Below are 21,413 nucleotides of genomic sequence, written 5' to 3'. Positions count from 1 at the left end.
TCTTTTTACTGTCTCTATAGTTTTGTATTTTGGAATCATACAATATTAGCCTTTTCAGATTGGCTTCTTTTGGCTTAAGTTTCCGCCATGTCTTTTCATGGGTTCATTTCTCAGGAGGGAAGAAGATAGTTGACTCTTGGACAACACAGATTTGAATCGTCAAGGTATGTTTATATTGTACATATAATTTTATATTGTATATACATATATGGCTTTGATTAGAAGGACCTTTGTTGGCAAAGTGAATAGTATGAAATCTGGGAGATGGAAACACAAATAAAGCGGGCCAACTATGGAGTTCAAGCATCTGTGGATTTTGATAACTGTGGTTAGTCCTGGAATCAATCCCCTGCGAATATCGTGGGACAAGTGTACTATGTGGTCCAGATAATCCAAGTGTTTTTATCCACTCACCTACTAAAGGACATCTTGGCTGCTTCTAAGGTTTGGCAATTAGGAATAAAGCTACTATAAACATCCATGTGCAGGTTTTTGTGTAGGTATTAGTTTTCACCTCCTCTGGGTCAATACTAGGGAGTATAATTGCTGGATTTAATGGTAAGCATATGTTTAGCTTCATGAGACACTGCCAAAATTATCTTCCAAAGCAGCTGTACTATTTTGCATTCCTAGCAGCACCAAATGAGAATTCTTGTTGTTCCACATCCTTGTCAGCATTTGGTATTGTCAGTGTTCTGAATTTTGGCCATTCTAATATGTGTGTAGTGGTATCTCATTGTTGTTTTAATTTGCATTGTCATGATGGCAGATTATGTGGAACATCTTTTCATTTGCTTGCTATCTGTGTATCTTCTTTGGTGAAATGTCTGTTGAGCTCTTTGGTCAATATACATATTTTTGGGGTCCATTTTTTTAAATTGGGTTGTCATTTTCCTATTGTTGAGTTTTAAGAATTTGTTGTATATTTTGAATAACAGTCCTTTATCAGTATGTCTTTTACAATTATTTTCTCCCAGTCTGTGTGTTTTCTTTTCATTCTCTTAACATTGTCTTTCACAGAGCAGACATTTTTAATTTTAATGAAGTCCAGCTTACCAATTCTTTCCTTCAGGGATTATGCTTTTGGTGTTATATTTAGAAAGCCATCACCAAACCAAGGTCATCTGTCACGGCAAGGTGTAGAGGGAAAAGAAGCGTTCTGTAGTTCTAAGACTGGGTTGCTGTTGTTTCGTTGCTCAGTTGTGTTTGACTCTTTTGTGACCTCATGGACTGTAGCCTGCCAGGCTCCTCTGTCCAGGGGATTTTCCGGGCAACAATACTGGAGTGGGTTGCCATTTCCTTCTCCAGGGGCTCTTTCTGATCCAGGGATCAAACCTGCATCTCCTTCTCCAGAAAGCTTAAACTAAGTCCTCTACTTATTAGATATTTCTTTTCTATTGTGAGATAATATCCACCCAATAGACATTATTAGATATTATTACAAGGTTTATAGCTGCAGGCGCTGGAATTCAAAAAGAATGTCCTTTTTGTTGTGCTTGTTACTTCAGTGGTACTTTTTCCATGGCAGTATGATAAAAGAGGCTTGATACTTGTCATTTTGATCTTTCAACATCCAAATATTCTTATGGTTGCTGTGGAGAAGGATGGAGGGAAGGGATAGTTAGGGAGTTTGGAATGGATATATACACACTACTATATTTAAAATGGATAATCAACAAGGACCTTCTGTATAACATATGGAATTCTGCTCAATGTTATGTAGCAGACTGGATGGGAGGGGAGTTTGGAGGACAACGGATACATGTATATATATATGGTTGTATCCTTTTGCTGTTCACCTGAAACTGTCACAACACTGTTAATTGACTCTACCCCAATACAAAAAAAAAAGTTTTTTTTCAAATAGTGAGACTTATTTTATTAATTTTGCCTAACTTTCCATATCCCCATTGCCTAACTATTTATTCTTCAGTTCCAAGCTATGCTATAAAATGAAACCATTTATATCTGTTTAAAAGAGAAAATATTTAGGAATATGCTTAAGACTTGTAAGACCTCTACACGGAAAACTATATAACCTTCCTGGGAGAAATTAAAGAAACCTTTTAAAAATAAACAGATACATCATTTTTATGGATTGGAAAATTCAGTATTGTTAAAATAACTATCCCCAAATTGATGTAGAGATTTAACACAATTCCAATCATAATCTCAGTTGGCTTTTTTAGGGCAGAAATTTACAAGTTTACTCTAAAAATTACATGGAAATGCAAAGGACCTAGAAAACTCAAAGAATACTGAAAAATCAGGACAAAGTTGGAGTACTAAGGCTACCTGTTTTCAAATTTTACTATGCATAGCTATTAGTTCTCTTAGGATATCTTCCATGGCCCTTCCAGCCTGGGTTAATTGTTTCTCTTCTGTTCTTCTGTAGCATTCTGTACTACCGTCATTAAAGCACTTACCACAGTGCATATCAATGATGTATTATTTGCTTATGTTCCCCACCTTAGGTTTCATAAGGGCATAGACCAGGATCTATCAGGTTTATCACTGAATCTGCACCATCTGCAGAAGGGTGCCTGCACACTACAGACATGCAAGTATTTACTGCATTAAGTTGTACTTAAATAATTTTTATTAAAAAGTTAATATTTTAAAAGAAAATTCATAAAGATCATCTTTTACTTGAGAGCTATTTATACAACTGGCCAGGATTAGTTTATCTGGCTTAATTTTAAAAGACAGTACTATGGTAACCCACTCCAGTATTCTTGCCTGGAGAATCCCATGGACGGAGAAGCCTGGTAAGCTACAGTCCATGGGGTCACAAAAGAGTCGGACACGACTGAGCAATTTCACTCACTTAATATTACCATGGAGCTTCCCAGGTGGCGCTAGTGGTAAAGCCACTAGCCTGCCAATGTAGGAAATGTAAGAGACGTTGGCTAGATTGAGAAGATCTCCTGGAGGAGGTCCTGGCAACCTATTCCAGTATTCTTTCCTGGAGAATCCCATGGACAGAGGAGCCTGGTGGGCTATGGTCCATAGGGCCACAGAGTCAGCATGACTGAAGCAACTTAACATTCATACAAGCACAATATTACCATGAAAGAAATAAATAGATTAAGATCATGCAATTCAACTCAAAAAATTATATCAACCCTTTGGAAATTAAATGTCTTAAGCACATACAATATATTGCTCAGTAATTGTACTCCCAAGAAGCTAGATGTATGAAATAATGTAAAAGGCAAAACAGCTTTATGAACAAAATGTTCATTGCTATTGTTATTTTTTATAGAAAAAATGGAGACAAGCTAAGAGTCACACAAAATGAGATTCATTTAAAAAAATTATATGGCAGATCAACTTGATGTAATATTTTACAGACAAAAGATGATTATCAAAATAATATAATAGCTCTTAAAATGGGTTTTTTAAATTAACCTTCCTGCTATATATAAGTAGATAACAAAGCTCAATTAATATTTTTCATCTTATTTTAAATCATGGGAGAAAGGTGACAAGCCAACAAGAAATTACCAAGCCAAAAGTAAAGGAAAAAGAGAGGTAACGATTGAAATGTGGCTTTTTTCTTGAAAGCATTTGTCAATCCTTAAAATTTTGAACCTGAAATTAAAAAAACCTTTTGGGCAAGAAAGAAAATAAACCTTAGAGCCTACAAAAGACTGAGAGTCTCAGGAGAAACTTCTCACAACATGTTGGGACTTCACACCCAGAGTAAAGATAAACTAGGAGAAAAATATCTTACACAGAATGACACCCTAAGTAGGATGGTAAGAGCACCAGAGAATTATAAGCCTTAACGTAGTTGAACTCAGGAACTTAGCAGAAGCAAATACAAATCCTCTCTAGATAAAAGTACTTTCCTTGCAAGTCTAAATTTATTCACACAAATAGTTGGTCAAAGATAATGTCCAACACAAACACAAAACTCACAAAGAAACTATAATCAAGAACTCTATAATCAGACTCTATAATCAAGAACTAGGCAAAGGAAACAAAGTCACAAAGATTTCACATACTGAACAACAATGCTGACTATAGATAAAGGACATGAGTTTGAGTAAACTCCGGGAGTTGGTGATGGACAGGGAGGCCTGGCGTGCTACGATTCATGGGGTTGCAAAGAGTCGGACACGACTGAGCAACTGAACTGAACTGAATATTCCATTATATAGGTTTACTATATTTTATTGGTCTATTTATCCATTGATGGACATTTGGGTTATTTCTGCCTTTGGCTATTATGAATAATGCTGCTATAAACATTTATGTACAGTTCTTGTGTAGAAAAATAAACTGGACCTCTTCATGACAAAAAACTTCTGTTCTTCAAAGAGTATCAAAAAAAATATGGAGAATTCCCTGGGAGTCCAGTGGTCAGGACTCCGAGGTCTCACTGCCAAGGTCCCAGTTTCAATTCCTGGTCGGGGAACTAAGATTCCACCAGTCATTGCCAATAAATAAATAAATAAATAGGGATACTTAAAAATATATGTATGAAAAGACAACCCACAGAATGAAGGGGTGAAGTGAAGTGAAATTGCTCAGTCGTGTCTGACTCTTTGCAACCCCATGGACTGTAGCCCACCAGGCTCCTCTGTCCATGGGATTTTCCAGGCAAGAATACTGGAGTGGGTTGCCATTTCCTTCTCCAGAAGATCTTCCCCACCCAGGGACTGAACCCCGGTTTCCCACATTGTAGACAGACGCTTTACCATCTGAGCCATTTGCAGATCATATACCTGATTTAGCTCAGGGGCTATGTCCAGAAACATAAAGAAAAGTTACAACTCAATAATTAAACAATTTAAAAAATGGGCAAAAGATCTGACTTGATATTTCTCCCAAAAAGACAAATGGCCAACAAGTACATGAAAACACCTAAACATGATTAATCTATAGGGAAATGCAAATAAAAACCACAATGAGAATCCACTTCACAGTCACTGAAATGTCTAGAATCAAACTGAGATAATAACAAGTGTTGGAAAATCTGTGGATAAACTGGAACCCCAATACACTGCTGGTGGTAGTATAAATGGTGCAGTTACTGTGGAAAACAGTCTGATTGTTTCTTAAATGATTAAACATAGAAGTTAGCACATGATCTGGGAAATTAATTCTTAGGTATATACCAAAGGGAAATAAAAGCATTATATACAAATACTGTACATAAATGTTTATAGCAGCATTATTCATAATAGCCAAAAGGCAGAAATAACCCAAATATCCATCAATGGATAAATAGACCAATAAAATATAGTAAACCTATATAATGGAATATTCAGTTCAGTTCAGTCGCTCAATCGTGTCCGACTCTTTGCGACCCCATAAATCACAGCACGCCAAGCCTCCCTGTCCATCACCAACTCCCGGAGTTCACTCAAACTCATGCCCATTGAGTCGGTGATGCCATCTAGCCATCTTATCCTTTGTCGTCTCCTTCTCCTCCTGCCCTCAATCCCTCCCAGCATCAGAGTCTTTTCCAATGAGTCAACTCTTCGCATCAGGTGGCCAAAGCATTGGAGTTTCAGCTTCAGCATCAGTCCTTCCAATGAACACCCAGGACTGATCTCCTTTAGAATGGACTGGTTGGATCTCCTTGCAGTCCAAGGGACTCTCAAAAGTCTTCTCCAACACCACAGTTCAAAAGCATCAATTCTTCAGCGCTCAGCTTTCTTCACAGTCCAACTATCACATCCATACATGACCACTGGAAAAACCATAGCCTGGACTAGACGGACCTTGGTTGGCAAAGTAATGTCTCTGCTTTTTATTATGTTATCTAGGTTGGTCATAACTTTCCTTCCAAGGAGTAATCATCTTTATTATTCAATTACAAAAAGGAATGAAACACTGATATATCTACAACATGGATGAACTTTGAAAACACTAGGCTAAGTGAAAGAAGTCAGTCACAAAAGACCCCATATTCTCTGATTCTATTTATATGAAATGTTCAGAACAGGGAAACCAATATAGAAAGTAGATTAGTGGTTGCTTAGGTCTGGGAGTGGGAGATAGGGCAACAGGATAGCTCAAGGTGATAAAAATGTTCTAAAATTTACTGTGGGGATGTTTGTGAATAAAACAAAAAAAACATTAAATTGTATACATTAAATAGGTAAATTGTTTGGCATGTGAACTATATCACAATAAAGGTGTTTTAAAATCTGTAATGGGACACATCCTCAGGTGCCAATTCTACAGTTCCATAAACCTAATAGGAAGTGTCTCCTTAGATTTTGCACCCTAGGTTCTTTGCCTTGCTTCATCCTAATCCTAGGTGTGCTCTTTATCTTTCCCCTTATACAAAGAAAACCACTTCTTCTTTGTTGTTGTATCCCTTGTCTCAGCAGAGGTTTTACATAAAGGAGCTAAAAGTAGAAAGTTGTTTGTAAGATACTCATTTACTTTCCTTCCTTTTTTTTTTTTTTAAATACAGCATTCACTAGAATTTATGACAAGCATCTTTGGGAACAATAAGAAAATATTATTCTTTTCAGAGTGATCACAAGCAGAATGATAGATTTCTTCCTATTTTAAAGTTTTAACATAGGAGGGTAACAAGACCTGAGCTCCGCTTGGTGGCAGTGTTTCAAGGAACTGGTAGGATTTAGAGGGGATGGCCATGTGCCTAGACAGAAGCTTTGGGGTTTGTAGCCTCAGTCAAGTTTCCTGGCCATACCTGAATGGTATGCAAGGGGAAAGCTATCAGACTTCAAGACCACTATGACCCTGGACAATATAGATGTTAGCAGAAACCTTGATGATCTAGAGCTGTCTGCTCTTCCTCTTTCCCCAGTATCATTTAAAGCCTGGGCTGGAGATGAGAGGCTCCAATATTGATGAAAATTTAATTTCTTGCTACCTTGACCAAAAGAGAGCTTTGACTATCTTAATTAGATTTTTAAAAACAATAAATAAAAGGTGTATATTAGGACTAATAGAGAGATTCTCTTTCATAACCAGAGAGTTGTCACATTTAGCAAATAAAAATACAGGATATTGGGCAAATTCCAACAGAAATGAAAGCTTCTGAGCTTTCCTGACTAGGAAAACTATTATATTCCCTTTTCTGGACACACTTTTAGATATTGTTCTTGAATTTGATGAGTTCTGGGTCCTCTTGCTTACCCTTCAAATCCTAAGCAACAAGTTGGAGATGCTGGGCAAAGCTTCTGGTAACTAGTTTATGTCTGTCATGACCTTGATGATAAAAATGGGGACTAGTTAATTCTGGTATTGAATTAAAACTTGCATTTCTCCCATCCTTTATACTTGCGCTATACAGTTCCACCTCTTGAAAGTTCTGTTGACTCAGTAGTGTTTCTCAGAATTAAATTAGAGTTGTCTTTATAAAAACCACTGCTTAATCACATTTAATATATATATACAAATCATCACTGGATCTTGTTAAAATGCAGATTCTGATTCAATAGAATTGGGATGGGGCTTGAAATTTTTTATTTCTTATTAAGTTCCCAGAGGACTGGTCCTCCTATCACACTTTGAGTAGCAAGATTATAACCACTTATGTCACAATCAATACAGTTGATTGTGGCAAGCACTTGCTGTTTATCATGAGCTCTTTTCTTGTATACATATGGTCTTCCCAGACAGATTTCATTCTTACTTTCATTTTTTATTTCTTGAAATGAACAATTTTATTATATACTTTCTCTTAGCCTCGGCCCCTAGCATAAAACTTCGCATAGAGTACATGTTTACTTAACGTTCATCACGGACAATAATGGTGATGATAGTGAGTGATGAATTTTTCTCCAGGACTCATGTGTATTTCCCAGGCCTAGTGTGAATAAAATAACCTGCTGATTCTGTAAAGGAAATACTTAACTGACTAGCAAAAACTGTAATTCTCAACTATGGCACACTATTTTTCAGGGATAGGTAATATAATCCTTCTATACCTTGGTATTTGGGATTTTATTATGATAAATGGCATTTTTAAAGGAAAGTAAAACTTTGAATTTATTATATCTTTTATCTGTGAACCTCCAAGTACTTTAAAACCATTTAAGTTACTGCAGCCAAGGTGTAAATACTATTTCACTCTCCTTGCAAAAAAACTGAGGAGAGACAGAGTCACTTGGTCAAAATCGTAGAACTACTGTTGAAGAAGCTACACCAAGAGACTCTGGAGCAGCTGTGTCTGACAGGTAAGCACTTGTCAGAATCTCCCACACCTGTTCTGTGACTTGAAAGGTGAACATTCCGTAGAAGAGAGGAGGCCAAAATAAGGAGAAATTTAAGACTACTTCTTTTCAATCTTTCTTCTTGCTCCATATTCCTATTGCCAATATTTTTTGCACGCTAACGCTTATTCATTTTTGTGTTATGGTTAAATGCTGACACATCCTCCCTCTTTCACAACTTGGTTGTTTTCCCCAGTTATCTTCTCCCTACCTCCTAGTCCACTGTAACAACAGAGGAAAATGAGCTGCTATCTGAGACCTAAAATGAGGTTGGATTGCTCGTTCAACTACTTTTGAATTCCGCCTCTTTGAAAAAGTCAGTTCACTCAGCAGCTTCCTCTTTGTGTGTAAAATGAGAATGGATCACGTCACACGATGGTTTAGACTTCAGAAGGCAATTCATAAACTGTAAAGTACTGAATAGGTATCAGCTGTACCCTTCCTGCACCTGCCCTTGTTTAATCTAATTGAAGCCCAGGGACACAACTGCAGTAGACCTAACGCGGACGGGAGGTTTCTATAGGAAACAGCCTAGAGGTGTAGCTTTTTTCCTTTGAGAAAACGCAGGGCAAGGAGCTGCTGGGAGTTGTAGTCTGCGGTGGTCTTTACACGCCTCGAGGCGGGGGGGATGGGGGGATGAAGAACTACAACTCCCGTGAGGCCATGCGGGGACAGCCCTCGCACTCTCCCGCCAGGCGCGCTCCCCAACACGAAACAGGAGGGGGCCTTCGCGCGCCATGGGATTCACAAAAGCTAACTCTGAGGCGGGCGCGTCGTGGTGGACATGGCGTCTGATGCAGAAAAGGAGACGCGTGGGGATGGGTGGGGATTGTAACAAGAATAAGACACGTGGAAAAAGGCAAAATAAGAAATAAAATGGCCCTGCCCCTATTCCTCACCCCGCAGCATGGTCCTAAATCGCGCCGCTGGGAAGGCGTCGGGAGCGCGCTTCCAGGCTCGCGCCGCGAGTCCCGGGAGCTTAAATCGACTGGGAAGGGGGGCGGGGCCAGAGGCGCGAGGGCGGGGCCTAAAGCTGAGGGCGGCGGTAGCGGCGGCGGCCAAGACCCAGACATCTGGGACTGTTGTTGTTCTCTCGAGGTGGGACCGCCTCAGTCCGTTCGCCCAGAGAGACCAGGAGCTCGTCTAGTGGGAAGGAGGCGGCCGCGTAACCCCTCTCTCCTGTTTCCCCAAAGCTGCGGCAGGACCTGGCACATACGTCCTGCGGTAGGTCTCCGATGCCTTTCAGTGAGGAGGGGTCGTCGAGGTCCCGGTGAGCGCGCGTCAAGCTCCTCTAGCTCGGTGTCTTCGCTGGATCCCCATTCATGCACCCTAGACTGGCTGCCATGACTGAAAACGCAGAGGGAGACCTGAACTCCAACCTGCTCCACGCCCCCTATCACACTGGGGACCCTCAGCTAGACACAGCCATCGGGCAGTGGCTCCGTTGGGATAAGGTGGGTACCTGGTCAGCAGGGCATCCTCCCCCTCCTCCTGCACGCCCTCCCACACCGTGTACGCCCTTGCCCGTCCCCACCCGGTGCTCGGCAGGCTGTGGGGGAGATGGCTCAGGCCATGCGGCGGGAGCTAGCGGAGCTGGGCGTTGCCACCCACCTATGCCTGTGCTGCCTCCCTGGGGCCGTCTGAGCTGGAAAAGGACGCCTGTAGTCGCTTCATTTTGCAGGGCGAGAAATTGCTACCTTCCTTCCTCCTCCCCCCTTCCCGCCCCCCTTCTAGTGTATATCATGTCCCTTTTCTCAAAAAAAAAAAAAATAATAATAATTAATCATCATCATCGTAAGTTATACCCTTAATAGAGATATTTATTTCCTTCCCCCTTTCTTCTCCCTTGACTTCCTTCTCTGCAAATCTGAAAGTGGGTGGTTTTTGTGTTGTTGTGTTTTGTTTTTTTTTTTTTTTTTTCCGCCTTCTGGGACGATATCTAACCACTGTCTGCTTTAGCGCTGGTCTGATGTGTTTCCACCTTACGTCGCTAGGTAGTCGCTGGTCTTTTATCGCTCCCGCTCCCGTGTATTCTCTAATACCACCTTTTGCTCTTGAGAAATATAAGGGTTCTCTTTTTTCCGCTGGCCAGAAGTTATTTTCTGAAAGTGTCCTCTTCCAAAAATCATGTTTTCCAGGTTTCATGCGATGCTCGGGATACAGACTTGTATCCCTTCCTCCTCTGTTCCCCGACCCGTACTCTCTCCAAATTGTTGCGGTGTTTATCTTGTGGAGGCATACGGGATGGATATATGAGAGCTAGAATTAAAATGCAGCCATCTCACTTGTAAAAGAGGCCCTTAGCTCCAACAAAGGAAGATGATCCAAGCTTTTGCTTTGTCGAGTATATTAAATGCATTTGTTGAAGCAGAGACGGCAGCGTATTTTAAATGGAATTAATAATACTGAATTAAAGAATTAATGTGGTCATATGTGAAATCACGTTATTCAACTTCCTAAAGGATTATTAGCCTTCTGAAAAAGTTTTATTTTCACTCTGTTCAGTCATTCATGCGTTCAGCAGAAAATATCCATTGAGTACTGGGTGATGTTTCAGGGCCTGTTGGGTCCAGGGCATGCTAGAGGTGAGGAGGCTAGAAAGGGTTCCTACCCTCAAAAAGCCTTCAGTCAGCAAATAAGGAAGACCAACAAATAAGCAATTACTTCTTTAGTGTTACATGGTCATATGTATCTTGGACATTCTAATTCTTCCTCTGGAGTCTAAACCAGTGCATTTCAAACTCTTGAAGTGCATGCAGATCACCTGGAGATCTTTAAATGCAGATTGTGATTTAGGAAGCCTGGGGTGGGGTGTGAGATTCTGCTTCATAATAAACTCCCAAGTGATACCAGTGCTGCTGGTCTGTGGACCACACTTTGAGTAGCAAGGCTCCAGAATGTTCTGAATGAGCTACTAGAGAGCTAACACCCTCTTTGTAGGATTTGACTGTTTATGCAAAAAATACATATGTACACACACTTTTTTTAGTCAGGTACAAAATCTGTGGTATCCCGCTGATTACAAGGATGTGAAAAATGCGAATAACTTTACATCCATTTTGCCTGTTTTTATTATTGCCTGCTGTGAATATAGTTCCTTGTTGTGGAAGGATAGAAAAGAAGTGAAGATTTACAGATTACTCTTCTGCTTTTGGTTCATTAGGGAGGAGGAAGCCTAGTAGGAAAAAAAAGCTAAGGCTTAGCATACTGTAAATGATATATGCTGTAAACTGACCATATATATCTCTTCAGCAGAGAAATCTAAATTACAAATGAATGTTATCTTTGTAGGTTTAATATAGGTAATTGCTATTGTTTAAAGCCATCTGCTGTCAGTAAAGAAATGTGATTGCACTTGTGTCTTTGTGAAGTGAAAGGAAGATGTATGATATTCAAAGACACTTGTAGAATTCCAACACAGTTTAATTTACTGGTAACTATTATGTGTGTCAAAGCCTTTGGCCCTTCAACAGTAGGAGTTTGTTTCATTGCCACAGGTGAAATCTTTTGTTCTATTTAGGTGCCAATTTTGACTATACTTTTCCTAATGGGTCTTTTGATTTGATTATTTCTAAAAATATTGGCTGAGTGAATTTATATTAATTGTTCATGCTGTACCTAGACATTGTTGGATATACTGAAATGTGACAAGACTATGAAATACATATACACGTAAAAAGATAATTCTGGGATGGTATTGGTGGCAATTTAATGGTTTATAGGCAGTTGGTTTTTATAGGAGTTTAAAAGTAAGTGACCTGTGGACTGGGATAGTCAAGGAAGACAATAAGAAGATGGGATACATATAAAAAGAATGGGGAGAGCCCTCACCGAAAGTGGAAGAGAAATTAATTTATATTTAAAGGGCCTTCTGTATACAAGGTACTGACTGAAAACCTGTGGGAGACACAAAGAGTAATTAGATATGGATCATATTGTCAAAGAACATAGAAGGGAATATAAAACAAAAGCTTACAAATATAATACACGTAGCAAGTAACAAGGAGAAGGAAATGGCAACCCACTCCAGTGTTCTTGCCTGGAGAATCCCAGGGACGGGGGAGCCTGGTGGGCTGCTGTCTATGGGGTTGAACAGAGTTGGACATGACTGAAGCGACTTAGCAGCAGCAGCAGCAAGTAACAAGTGCTTTTAACAGATTTAAATAAGTTTAATAATTATTTAATAAAAATATTTACTTAACCAATCCCTCTCTCAATGGGAAAAATGCTTTTAATTAGTAAGGAAAGATACATCTATTGTAGATTAATAGTATAGGTAAGCTAGACTATGGTGTCCCAGGGCATTGAAACGTGGAGTGCAGAAATGTGAAACAATAGTTTGGATTTACAGCATTTATTGCATTACATGTTGGTGATGACATGTGTGGTCTTCCAGCATAGAGAAAGTGAGGTAATACCTGATTAATACCTTTTTTTTTTTTTAATAGTGAAACAAAGAACCTACCAAATGCCCTGATCCTTGATGACTCTGGTGAGATACATAGTACCAAGTCATAAGTTGATCTAAAAGCAATTTGTTACTTGCCCAGGTCACTAATATTGCTAGTTTTAGTCATGGTGGGTGGTGTTCTTTGACATTTCTTCATAAAACAGGTGTTATCTGTGCTAAACCCTTCAGAATTAGTTAAAATTTAGACTTGTCAACATTGAGAGGAAGAATATTCCAAGTAGAGATAAAAACATTAATGTGTATACTTAGAAAATTTGTTTCTGCAGTAGCTTAGGGTACATAGAAACTGTTTGAAAGGCATGTAGACCAGGTCATAGAAGGGCGTTAGTATGTGGTTAGTGGCCTTGAATAAAGGTTTATGAAAGTGTTAAAACAAAAATAGTGCAAGAAGACAGGGTGTTTATTGGAGATGTCCCAGGTACCCCTTGCTGTTGCTATGGAGTGACATTCTTTTGCTCTGTTTACTATAGTCCAGGATCTGACCCTTGGTTCTTATGCCTTCAGACTAATTTGTTAGTCTGTCTTGTCTCTAGGATGGACTCATGCTGCTCAAGGTCACAGTAACTGATGTCAGAATTCAGAAAGCTGTTTTATTAATTTATGGTACAGATGTAATATAGACGAATTTGTCTCAGTCAGGCCATTTTCTAGATGCACCATTAGGGAAGTGAAAGAATCTGAAGATTTGTAGTGATTATGAAATCAAATCACAAGGAGTCAGATATATGGCATAAATGTTTAACAGCATTAGCCTGTAATAAGTAAATGCATCCATCTCTCTGATGGGACTGTCCTACCACTGGAATCCAACAAGTTTGTGGATCAAAGTGTTCCTCCTCCAGCCAATGCACAGATAACACCACTGCAGTGCTCTCCCCTTCTATCTTTTAGAGCTAAGGTCCCCACTTCCTTCATAATGCTTTCAGACATTCTATCAAATTACAGACAACCTGGCTAGAAGCTAGGTTCTCTATAAACATTGACAACTCTCTCCTGTTTTTGATATACTGTAAATTTTACCATTTTTGAAAACAGTCTCATCAAAGACATTAAGCCCTGTCCAAGTTTGGGTGTGTAAATATGGGTAGGGAGTGGGATGAGGCCCAGGGCAAAGCTGCTCAGCCAGCTGTAGTGGCAACAACTATATACATGTTGACAACAGTGTGGAGGCAGGAATTGGCCATGGCATTTTGAGAAATAACAAGTAGAGTGCTGTGGTCTCTGAAGGTAGGTTTATGTTGAGAAAGAGTAGAATGTAAAGATAGATTAATCAGGTTACAGTTATGAAATGCCTGAAAATAGAAATAAAAGACTTCATCCTAAAGGCAGTGATTTTCAAACATCTAGCAATGAAAGTTTTCAAGCAAAATACAGCCCGCATTTTTTAAAAAATGGTGAGTGAATTTCCTTTTAAATCATCATGGTGTAATGGAAAACACACCCATGAAGCACCTTTACAGAGGTTGTCTAGTCCAGTTTCGTTGTGCAGAGACCCAAAGAAGTGGAAATTATCAATGGTGGTGGATAGAACCTGAATCAGAACTTGAATCTGCCACCTAGTTCAATACAGTTTTTATAATGGTTTAGTCACCGACACCAAGAATCGTGTCCGACTCTTGTGAATCCCATGGACCCCATGTGACCCTGCCAGGCTCCTTTGTCCATGGGATTCTCCAGTCAAGAGTACTGGAGTGGGTTGCTATTTCCTTCTCACTTTTTTTTTTTTTAAATAATACTAGTCTATATTGCATTTTTTGTTAACCTTTTTCTAATACTTTACATAATTTGGCATTTGATTGATGAAGAATACTTATCACCTTGTTAATTTTAGAAAATATTAGTAGTTATTACTTGAATTTATTTGCGTAGTGTTTCAAACCTTGATGCTCTAAATAATTTGATATTCACAGCAACCCTGTATGGTAGGCAGGTTAGGTATAGTTATCCCCACTTTGACTACTAAAGAAACTTAGTTTCAGACAAGGAAAATGACCTGCTCAAGGACATATGGCTTTTAAGTGGTAGACTTGGAACTAAATCTAAGGATATCTGATCTTTACTCTAGCTTTCTTATCACTGTACTAGACTCTGTAACTGGAATGTTTAATAGATGTTAGTGACATCATAAACCAAGTTTCAAGGACCTCATTAAAACCATTTTATTGGTTTTTGTAAAAGCTGAAGTAGACTATAATATTCTGCAGAATAAATTGCCATGGAATTTTTTTTTTAAGAGCTGAATTTGCTGCTTAACAGTTGCTTTGGTTTCCTTGGCAACAACATTCTCCCTCTGTCCAAGACATTTAGTATGTAGAAATTAGGGTTTGGAGGTATATATACACATATATATGTATGTATGTGTGTGTGTATATATATACACACACACAAACATACACACATTTATTTGTTCCTTTTGTATATTTCCAAATTTCTTACATTTGCTCTTTAGTTTCTACAATTTTATTTTTAAATTTATTTTTATTTATTTCAAAGAAATACATGCTTATGGTTTTTCTAAAAATAGTAAAAAGAGGTTATAATGGAAAAGCAGTGTTCCTACTTACCTCTTCTCATCCTCAGTTTGCTCCTTAGAACCCATTTTTGACTTCTTAGTTATTGTCATGACCATAAAAGCTAGTGCCACTATTCCTTGATTTATTTTACATATTATCTGTCAGATACATACTGTGAAAAATGAGAGCTCACTCACCCTGTTCTCTGTCCTGACTAAATTACATTATGCCATTAGTTTTACTTATTCTTTTGAAAACTTAAATAATTTAATTAGTGCTAACAAAGTCTCTAGGACTGTAAGCCCAACTCACAAACACAGAGCTCCCAATTAGCCATTCTGTTTGAGAAGAGATTAGCAGAAAACATGCCCATGTATTAAAAACCAGGGAAAACCCGTACCAGCTTCCCAGAAAAATTGGTAGATATCAGTGACTTACCAAGGATCAAGTTATGTAAAAAAAACAAGCAGCATGAAGAGTGAAAACAAAGCAATGAACCCAGAAAAGAACCAAGGTGAAGGAACCTAACAACTTAAAATCTATTTTAAAAGGTAACCTCCAATTAAATAAATTTATATTAAAAATAAATAAATAAAAACATATTATTAAATTTTAAAAGAAAATTATTCTAACAAAGAAAGATGCTATGTAAAAGGAACAGGAAAGAAGAATGAGCTCTTGGAAGTTGGGGGGCAAAAAACTGTATCCCTTCACCCCCTGCCAAATGCAATAGAAAATATAAAAGTTCAAGTTGAAGAAACCTATAGCAAAAGGAAATAGAAAATATGAGAGAAGCTGACATGAAGGAACCACCCCAGGAGTCCATTGTAAAGAAATCACACGTGCCCTGTGCACTAGTTCGACACTGGGCTTTAGAGAAATGTATCTTAAAAAAGAATGCAGTGTCTGTGCCATAAAAGAGAGCTGGAAGATGTTAATGATAATGATGACGATGGCTTGTTATTTCTGGCAACAGCAACATCAAAAAAAGAAAAGCAGTTAACCGCAGATGGAAGAAAGGGAGGAAGGGGAGGAGGGAGGGCAGGGAGGAAGGAAGGAAGACAGACTTGAATAAGCAAGTTATGGTTCAAAAGTGAAGCAAACTAAAATAGGGTGTGATTTTTAAGGACTTAATTGATGGAGCTTAAGGGGAAAAAAATCCATTTGATCTCAGCACCTTCAGGCGACTCAAGGTGAGCCTGGAAAGATGACATTTTATCCAAGCCCGGGGTCTGTAGTGAACAATATTTACATAATCTTAACCTAATACTGTTCACTACAGACCCGGGGCTTGGATAAAATGTCATCTTTCCAGGCTTACCTTGACCTGGGGTCTGTAGTGAACAATATTTACATAATCTTAACCTAATACTTGGAGAAGGCAATGGCACCCCACTCCAGTACTCTTGCCTGGAAAATCCCATGGATGGAGGAGCCTGGTAGGCTGCGGTCCACGGGGTCGCTAAGAGTCAGATATGACTGAGTGACTTCACTTTCCCTTTTCACTTTCCTGCATTGGAGAAAGAAATGGCAGCCCACTCCAGTGTTCTTGCCTGGAGAATCCCAGGGACGGGGGAGCCTGGTGGGCTGCTGTCTGTGGGGTCACACAGAGTCGGACACGACTGAAGCGACTTAGCAGCAGCAGCAGCAGCAACCTAATACTTGCAGTATTTTCAGTTTTGAGGATTAAATCTGAAGACAAAACAGAAAATTTAAATTTTTATTGTGGTTAAAAACACATAAAATTTACCATCTTCACTGTTTTTAAGTGTGGGACTTCCCTGGTGGCTCAGATGGTAAAGCATCTGCCTACAATGCGGGAGACCCGGGTTCAATCCCTGGATCGGGAAGATCTCCTGGAGAAGGAAATGGCAACCCACTCCAGTCTTCTTGCTTGGAGAATCCCATGGATGGAGGAGCCTGGTAGACTATAGTCCATGGCGTCACAAAGAGTTGGATGCGACTGAGTGACTTCACTTTTTCAATAGCATTAATCAGATTCTCATTTTTATGAAACAGATTTCCAGAACGTTTTTGTTTTGTGAATCTGAAACTCTGTACCCATTAAAGAAGTCCCCTTACCTCCATTCTCTCTAGCCCCAAAACACAGTGTTAACAACAGGGGAAACAGGTGGGATAGGAGGGTTTAAGGGAACTACCTGTTCAATGTTCTGTAAACCCAAAATTTTTCTAAAAATTCAAGTCTTTGATTAAAAAAAAAACTTGAAAGGATTCTTATTTGAAAGCACCCTCTTCTTTCCCATCTAAAAATGTCAAAATAGGTAGACTGACTATTTCTTCCTTTTATTTAGGGTCTTCTTTGCCCTGTTTTTTCTTTCAAAAAGGAGTTTTGTTTAGTTCCTTTAAGTTTTCTACAAGGCCATTAGAAATCTATTTGGTTATATCTGTAATCTAGAATTATTTTTTCCCCATCTCTTCCTTTCCTCCTTTTTGAAAAATCAGAGAGCCAAGAGAAGCTAACGAAAAGAATTTGTCTTTATTTGGCTCTTCCAAATTATACTTACAAAAGTGAAAGTGAAAGTGTTAGTTGCTCTGTAGTGTCTGACTCTTTACGACCCCATGGACTGCAGCCCACCAGGCTCCTCTATCCATGGGGTTTCCCAGATAAGCATACTGGAGTGGGTTGCCATTTCCTCCTCCAGGGGATCTTCCCGACCCAGGGATTGAACCCAGATCTCCCACATTGCAGGCAGATTCTTTGCTGTCTGAGCCACCAGGGAAGTCATGGGAAAGTAGCAGTCACTTAGTCTTGTCTGACTCTGCGACCCCGTGGACGGACTGTAGCCCACCAGGCTCTTCTGTCCTTGGACTTCTCCAGGCAAGAATACTGGAGTGGGTAGCCATTCCCTTCTCTAGGGAATCTTCCTGACTGAGGGATTGAACCCAGGTCTCCTGAATTGCAGGCAAATTCTTTAGTGTCTGAGCCATGACTGGGACTGCCACAACAAGAGACACCTCTGCTTATAAGATACATTAACTTAACCAAAGAATGTAATTATTAAATGCCTCTAACTCGGATTTTCATGGTCTCTCCCTGGACAATCTAAATTTGATTTATCTATCCTTGTGGGAAGAGAGTGTGTTTTGCTTATTTAGTTGTTTTTATTTATTTCATATGTCTGTTCTATATTTTAAAAACACTTTTTCCCCCAAATAAAAGGTTGGGTAGTAATTTAGTGTAGATTTTGCTAAAGGAGTATTTTTTTCCATTAGTTACTCTCCGCATTATTGCTAATCAGTACTGAAGCTGCTGCCCTCTGGTGTTGGGAGTTAATGAAGAAAATGATTAATGCTGGTGGAAAGGGTACAGATAGTGTATCCAGTCTTGCATAGGCTCTCTTATACCAAGTAATTTAATGAGGACTATATTTTACCAAACAAAACTATGAAGATGGTCTTATTGAATGCTCAAAAGAGTATGAAAATTATAATGTAAATGAATATACTGGGCTTCTTAGATGCAAAGTCATCTTAGCTTTCAGCTCACCAGACTTTGTTAGAAAATCTTTTCAGTGTAAGTAGTAGTTTTGTGGTTTCTGCTTCAAAATTTTCTCATGTAATTTTCCCTCTGAAATATTTTATTATTTATTGCAAGTAAAAACTATTAAAAACCTAAATGCCCACCAATCAGGGAAAGGATACATAAACTAGAATACTGCAGCAGTTGAAAACCTATCGGAAATTAAACTGAATAGGGGACATGCAATAACAGTGAAGAGATTTTTTAAAATTGAGGTATAGTTGATATACAATATTGTATGTCAGGTGTACAGCATAGTCATTCAAAATTTTTATAAATTATATTCCATTTGAAGTTATAAAACATTGGCTATATTTCCTGTGATGTACAATATATCCTTGTAGTTTATTTTATACCTAGTAGTTTGTACCTCTTAATCACCTACCTCTATTTTGCCCCTCCTCTCTTTCCTCTCCCCACGGGTTTTTCTCTGTATCTGTGAGTCTGTTTCTATTTTGTTATATTCATTTGTTTTATTTTCTGTATTCCACATATAAATGATCACATACGGTATTTGTCTTTCTCAGTCTTATTTTATTAAGCACAATACCCTCCAGGTCCATCCATGTTGTTGCAAATGGCAAAATTTCATTATTTTTTATGGGTAAGTACTTTTGCATTGTGTGTGTATGTGTGTATTACATCTTCTTTATCCATTCACCTGTGGACACTTGGGTAGCTTCCATAGCTTGGCTATTGAAATACTACTGCTATGAACATTCAGTTCAGTTCAGTTCAGTCGCTCAGTCATGTCCTACTCTTAACAACCCCATGGACTGCAGCACGCTAGGCTTCCCTGGCCTTCACCAACTCCTGAAGCTTTCTCAAACTCATGTCCAACGAGTCAGTGATGCCATCCAACCATCTCATCCTCTGTCATCCCCTTCTCCTCCCACCTTGAATCTTTCCCAGCATCAGGGTCTTTTTCAATGACACAGCTCTTCACATCAGGTGGCCAAAGTATTGAAGCTTCAGCATCAGTCCTTCTCATGAATATTCAGGACTGATTCCTTTAGGATTGACTGGTCAACCACTGTTTCCACTGTTTCTCCATCTATTTGCCATGAAGTGATGGGACCGGATGCCATGATTTTCATTTTCTGAATGTTGAGCTTTAAGCCAACTTTTTCACTCTCACTTTCATCAAGAGCTGTTTAGTTCTTCTTCACTTTCTGCCATTAGGGTGGTATCATCTGCATATCTGAGGTTATTGATATTTCTCCGGGCAATCTTGATTCCAGCCCAGTGTTTCTCATGATGTACTCTGCATATAAGTTAAATAAGCAGGGTGATAATATACAGCCTTGATGTACTCCTTTTCCTATTTGGAAAAGTTGTTGTTCCATGTCCAGTTCTAACTGTTGCTTCCTGACCTGCATATAGGTTTTTCAAGAGGTGGGTCAGGTTGGTCTGGTATTCCCGTCTCCTTCAGAATTTTCCACAGTTTATTGTGATCCACACAGTCAAAGGCTTTGGCATAGTCAATAAAGCAGAAATAGATATTTTTCTGGAACTCTCTTGCTTTTTCGATGATCCAGCAGTTGTTGGCAATTTTATCTCTGGTTCCTCTGCCTTTTCTAAATCCAGCTTGAACATCTGGAAGTTCATGGTTCACATATTGCTGAAGCCTGGCTTGGAGAATTTTGAGCATTCTTTACTAGCGTGTGAGATGAGTGCAATTGTGTGGTAGTTTGAGCATTCTTTGGCATTGCCTTTCTTAGGTATTGAAATGAAAACTGACCTTTTCCAGTCCTGTGGCCACTGCTGAGTTTTCCAAATTTGCTGGCATATTGAGTGCAGCACTTTCACAGCACCATCTTTTAGGATTTGAAATAGCTCAACTGGAATTCCATCACCTCTAATAGCTTTGTTCATAGTGATGCTTCCTAAGGCCCACTTGACTTCACATTCCTGGATGTCTGGCTCTAGGTGAGTGAGCGATCACACCATTATGATTATCTGGGTTGTGAAGATCTTTTTTGTACAGTTCTTCTGTGTATTCTTGCCACCTCTTCTTAATATCTTCTGCTTCTGTTAGGTCCATACCATTTCTGTCCTTTATTGAGCCCATCTTTGCATGAAATGTTCCCTTGGTATCTCTAATTTTCTTGAAGAGATCTCTAGTTTTTCCCATTCTATTGTTTTCCTCTATTTCTTTACATTGATCACTGAGGAAAGCTTTCTTATCTCTCCTTGCTATGCTTTGGAACTCTGCATTCAAATGGGTATATCTTTCCTTTTCTCCTTTGCTTTTCGCTTCTCTTATTTTCACAGCTATTTGTAAGGCTTCCTCAGACAGCCATTTTGCTTTTTTGCATTTATTTTTTGGGAGATGGTCTTAATTCCTGTTTCCTGTACAGTGTCATGAACCTCCGTCCATAGTTCATCAGGCACTCTGTCTATCAGATCTAGTCCCTTAAATCTATTTCTCACTTCCACTGTATAGTCATAAGGGATTTGATTTAGGTCATACCTGAATGGTCTAGTGGTTTTTCCCACTTTCTTCAATTTAAGTCCGAATTTGGCAATAAGGGGTTCATGATCTGAGCCACAGTCAGCTCCTGGTCTTGTTTTTGCTGACTGTGTAGAGCTTCTCCATCTTTGGCTGCAAAAAATATAATCAATTTGATTTCGGTGTTGACCATCTGGTGATGTCCATGTGTAGAGTCTTCTCTTGTGTT

At 39.1% G+C, this 21,413-nt stretch overlaps 1 protein-coding gene across 1 annotated transcript in view; it reads left to right on the top strand.

Annotated features, from left to right (window-relative positions):
* The first annotated feature begins 9,215 nt into the window (after positions 1–9,215).
* The window catches only part of PGM2L1 (phosphoglucomutase 2 like 1), a 60,434-nt gene continuing 48,236 nt past the window's right edge, over positions 9,216–21,413 (top strand). Inside the window, exons 1-2 of the mRNA XM_042233221.2 lie at positions 9,216–9,305; positions 9,401–9,661. Coding sequence (XP_042089155.1) covers positions 9,530–9,661 — 132 coding nt within the window. The 5' untranslated portion in view covers positions 9,216–9,305; positions 9,401–9,529. The remainder of the gene's footprint in view (positions 9,306–9,400; positions 9,662–21,413) is intronic.

The sequence above is a fragment of the Ovis aries genome, chromosome 15, assembly GCF_016772045.2.
Source record: "Ovis aries strain OAR_USU_Benz2616 breed Rambouillet chromosome 15, ARS-UI_Ramb_v3.0, whole genome shotgun sequence".
In the NCBI taxonomy this organism is placed as follows: Eukaryota; Metazoa; Chordata; class Mammalia; order Artiodactyla; family Bovidae; genus Ovis; species Ovis aries.
Note: the sequence above shows the minus strand (reverse complement) of the source record. Positions and strands in the feature narration are given on the sequence as shown.